This window comes from Leuciscus leuciscus (genome assembly GCF_965113295.1).
Source record: "Leuciscus leuciscus genome assembly, chromosome: 14".
Classification (NCBI taxonomy): domain Eukaryota; kingdom Metazoa; phylum Chordata; class Actinopteri; order Cypriniformes; family Leuciscidae; genus Leuciscus; species Leuciscus leuciscus.
In genome coordinates, this window is record NC_138738.1 from 41,474,799 (window position 1) to 41,477,298 (window position 2,500).

Genomic DNA, 2,500 nt, shown 5'->3' on the forward strand with positions numbered 1-2,500 from the left:
CTCTCTCCTCTCTCTCTCCCCTCTCTCTCTCTCTCTCTCTCTCTCTCTCTCTCTCTCTCTCTCTCTCTCTCTCCTCTCTCTCTCTCTCTCTCCTCTCTCTCTCTCCTCTCTCTCTCCTCTCTCTCTCTCTCCCTCTCTCTCTCTCTCTCTCTCTCTCTCTCTCTCTCCTCTCTCTCTCTCTCTCTCTCTCTCCTCTCTCTCTCTCCCCTCTCTCTCTCTCTCTCTCTCTCCTCTCTCTCTCTCTCTCTCTCTCTCTCCTCTCTCTCTCTCTCTCTCTCTCTCTCTCTCTCTCTCTCTCTCTCTCTCTCTCTCTCTCTCTCTCTCCTCTCTCTCTCTCTCTCTCAGCCTGTATGGATGCAGTCGGTATGAGCAGACGGTGCAGCTTCTGTCTTCTTCTGACTGGATGACGGTGGTTTGGAAACAGGGTCTGTACAATTACAAGGATCCGTTCTCTCTGAGCGCTCGGGCCTGGCCGGATCAGGGTAATCAATTCAACTCAAATACCTTTATTGGCATGACATTTTACAACGACATAGAAAATAGTTTTTGGTGCCCTATGATTTCTGCGATGGGGAAAAACGCGTACGGAATCCAGTCATAAAAACTCAAAGGTCTTCGCAGCAACCCGTCAAAATAAAAGTTTGGTTTAACTTGAAGAAATTGTGACAGAAATATATTACTTTTGTACTGTTGAATTTAGCTACGTCTCAATGTAATAATAATACTTACACTAATAATAATAATAAATTATTATAAAACTTTAAGGAATTAAAATTTTAAAAATGTAGGAATAATCACAATTTATACACAAAAAAGTTTTATTTGGACAGTTAAGCTCTTGTGTAGCACTTTGTTTGTCAAAAAAGTTTGTTTAATTTCATATGATTAAAAGAAATTAAGTTAATGTTTTATGCCTTCATTTGATTGTCAGAAAATGTTGAATACACACACAGAATGTCTGGAAAAAAAACATTAAAATGAAAGAAAATAAATATAAATAAATAAATAAATAAATATAATTAATTGTTGTTCTTATGAACTCAATTAATTTGACACGCTTTTTTGATTATTAAAATATAATTAAACCATTATAAGTGAAATAAATAAAATTGTGAAAAACATTTTTGTTAAACTTTTAATACATTTTTGTTAAACTTTAATACATTTTTGTTAAATTTGATAAATTTCATGATTTCAATTAATTAGACATGCTTTTCGATTACAAACATTTTGTTTAACCATTTAAAAAAATGGAATCCAGAAAAATAAAAGAGAAACAAATGTGGAAATAAATAAGAGAAAAAAAAATAAAACAGATTTCGTAGCGTCCTATAATTGTAATAGCATTTAAACAGGCAATATAGAAGGAAAAACATTATAAAAATAATAATATATAGATAATTAATGATTATTATGATACAGAAATCATGTAACTAATGAACTGAATAATTACAATTCAACATTGTATACAGTAGTGGCCAAAAGCGATGTGCGGAGGGGATATTTTTTTTTCCTCATATTTTTTATATATGAGGGAAGAACAAAACACTAAACTTTGTCAAGTCATTTATCTGACAAAATTATTTGGCAAACTACAGCTATACAGGTTTTATTTTACTATGAATAAAATGCATACATAACAACAAAAAGCTGACTGTGACTACAACATGATCAGTTATTCATATTTTATTGGTTCTCTCTTGATTTTTGCATGTGTTCTTAATTTCTTTGTACAACAGACTTTTTTCTCACAGCGTACAATTGATGCTGATTTAATACGAGATTTCATTCAATCCTTTCGGGTCTTTTGTCTGTTAGTGTTGTTAAGCGACGCTGAGGTTGTGTTTGTCATGTCACAGAATGTTCCTACAGTGTTGTGCTAGAGGAGAAAGACGGCGTCCAGGGGATTTTACGGACCCCCTTCTACCCAGTTATTACCCTCCCGACACCAACTGCACCTGGACCTTCACTGTAAGACTCTCTCCTTAGACACTTCAGCTGCTGGAAATGTACAAATGCAGGAAGTTTTCTGTGATGGGTAGGTTTAGGGAATAGATGTCTATGGAACAACGTGTAAATAAAGTCAGATTTGCAAGAAAGTAAGTCAGAGAAATACAGTAGAAACTGCAAGATAAAAAGTCAGAATGCGAGAAATAAAGTAAAAATTGTGAGATAAAAGTCAGAATTGCGAGAAATAAAGTAAAAATTGTGAGATAAAAGTCAGAATTGCGAGAAATAAAGTAAAAATTGTGAGATAAAAAAGTCAGAATTGTGAGAAATAAAGTAAAAATTGTGAGATAAAAAGTCAGAACTGCGAGAAATAAAGTCATAATTGCGAGAAATAAAAGAAAAATTGCAGGATAAAAAGAAAAATTGCAAGATAAAAAGTCATAATTGAGAGAAATAAAGTCATAATTGAGAGAAATAAAATAAATTGTGAGATAAAAAGTCAGAATTGCAAGATAAAGTCAGATTTGCGAGAAAGTAAGTCATAATTGCG

At 33.4% G+C, this 2,500-nt stretch overlaps 1 protein-coding gene across 1 annotated transcript in view; it reads left to right on the forward strand.

The window, feature by feature from the left end:
• tmprss6 (transmembrane serine protease 6) overlaps positions 1–2,500 on the forward strand; it is a 40,554-nt gene that overhangs the window by 18,542 nt on the left and 19,512 nt on the right. The window contains 3 exon segments of the mRNA XM_082136135.1: positions 346–482; positions 1,860–1,928; positions 1,931–1,971. Coding sequence (XP_081992261.1) covers positions 346–482; positions 1,860–1,928; positions 1,931–1,971 — 247 coding nt within the window.